The sequence below is a fragment of the Octopus bimaculoides genome, chromosome 2 (assembly GCF_001194135.2).
Source record: "Octopus bimaculoides isolate UCB-OBI-ISO-001 chromosome 2, ASM119413v2, whole genome shotgun sequence".
Classification (NCBI taxonomy): domain Eukaryota; kingdom Metazoa; phylum Mollusca; class Cephalopoda; order Octopoda; family Octopodidae; genus Octopus; species Octopus bimaculoides.
The window spans coordinates 71636881-71639015 of NC_068982.1; the positions used below are offsets into that span (position 1 = coordinate 71636881).

A 2135-nucleotide genomic window follows, 5' to 3' on the forward strand; every position below is an offset into this window, starting at 1 on the left:
TCTCTCTCTCTCTCTCTCTCTCTCTCTCTCTCTCTCTCTCTGCGGTAAAATAATACCATTTTTAATTAGAAGTAAACTCACTGAGGACGGGCTTTGTGCTATGAAAGGAGGTTCCCTTTTGTCGAACTTGTTTATCGATCTTTAAATTTCTTTTGGTTATTTATTTTTTTTAATAAATTATAACATTTTATTTTCAAGAACTGAGGTCTATATGTATTCCATCTTGTTTGTCTGTAACATTTGACAAAGTTTCTTGTTTGTGGTAATTTCTATGGCAGCGTTTTTCTCACATGTTTGTGCATGTAGTAGCAAAATCACTTTTTGAGGGCGTTTCTATATATTTTTATTGCTTGCATCCTTGACAACAAGCATCAGTGATGTCCAAGGCCCCTTTGTGGTTCAAATAATTGTGTGTGTGGGAGAGAAAGAGAGAGATTTCTTATTGAAGAAATAAAGCTATGAAAGATGAAAATTAAACACACTCAAAGTAGGTGGGTGTAGAAGCGTTTCAATGTTTCACCTGTGTACACGAGATATCTGAAGGCGCCCCCCACCTCTCGCTCATACGAAATAGCTATTAAGTCTCTTCTGCATTAAACAAGGATAAAATATGTACACTTTTTATTGAACATTCCTTTAAAAAGTTCATTGCTCTTCATAGTAATTCAGTTTTGAATTTGTATGTTTAGTCTTCATTGTAAGTTGTTTGAGAGTTTTCTTTCGTGACTGTTCTCTGTTGCTTTATCGTTTGAAAACATGTAATTTTGGGGGACAATATTAAGGATTGTGACGTATCAGTCATATTCTTCATTTATCTTACATTTCATGTTCTGTGTCTCTTTAGCTATACTTATCCAGGTGTATGCAAGTATATATATATATATCTGCACACATAATTGGTTTGCATATATCGTATTCGTGTTATATATTGTGCCCCTAATTTAGTTTTACAATGTTGATAAATAAATAAAAAAAGTCATCTGAACACAACAACAAATAAATAATACTGTTTTTATCTCGTCAGGGTATTACAGTGGATAATGGCCAGTGACAGGTATGCGAGCAGTTCTTCACATACGGAGTCAGATAAAAGTTCTTCCCACAAACGTTCTCACACTCACAAAACTCCAGTACCGACCACTGGGTCTCCTCAGCTTCAAAAACAAGGGTGAGTATTATGATATAATCTCTACATTTTTTTTTTTTTTTTTTTGAAGTAAAGTGAACTGTTGTCTGCTATGCCAAATTATGTTTTAGAATTGGTTATCACATGGTTTGGGGTTCAGTTCTTCTGCATGGTACATTGGGCAACTGTCTTTTATAGCCTCAAGCTGACCAAAGGACCTGTGAAAAAGTATTTGGTAGATGGAACCTGAGAGAAGCTCATTATGTTTTTGTTTCCTTGTCTCGGAATTTACATGAGTGTTTGTAAATGAATGTCATTCATTTGCAACCTTCTGCAAAGCTTTGTCTGGCCTTGAAGACATATTGCTTGAAAACTGGAAATGGTTGACAAGAAGAAGAGCATCCAACCAAAGAAAATCTATCTCTATAAACTCTGTCCAACTAAGCAAGCATGAAAAAAATGGGTATTAAAATGATTGTGATGATGATGTCTATCTGTGGAATTAGTTTCAGTATAAAGTTTGGATTTTTTACCCTATCAAAGTTACACTACTAGCAGAATTGGTGAAGCATCAAACAAAATATTTATAGTATTTAGTAGCAGCCCCTTACATTGGCAGTTGAAATCCTGTGGGGAGATTATCTTTGCAGTCGTTTGGAGGCTTAATAAAATAAGCTACCCACTGAGGACTTTATGTTGGGTGCTGCAAGAATGATTGACCATTACATACTTTTCCTGTGAACATTGTGTATCTATCTCTTACATGATAGAAAATGTATTTTCCTTGGAGCATTGATATAGTGATTTCAGAAGAATTCAGCTGCTATTTACTGTTCATTGGTTTGTTTGTCAAAGAGTTGATTCATTAAAATATACAGTTGGTGAAGCTGGTATCACACATTTTTATCTATCATTTATCTACCAGTAGGCGTAGGAGTGGCTGTGTGGTAAGTAGCTTGCTTACCAACCACATGGTCCCGTGTTCAGTCCCACTGCGTGGCATCTTGGG

General features: G+C 35.5%; 1 protein-coding gene across 1 annotated transcript in view; it reads left to right on the forward strand.

The window, feature by feature from the left end:
- The window catches only part of LOC106867786 (axin-1), an 83590-nt gene that overhangs the window by 76026 nt on the left and 5429 nt on the right, over positions 1-2135 (forward strand). Inside the window, exon 7 of the mRNA XM_052965851.1 lies at positions 1025-1168. Within this exon, the coding sequence (XP_052821811.1) occupies positions 1025-1168 (144 nt within the window). The remainder of the gene's footprint in view (positions 1-1024; positions 1169-2135) is intronic.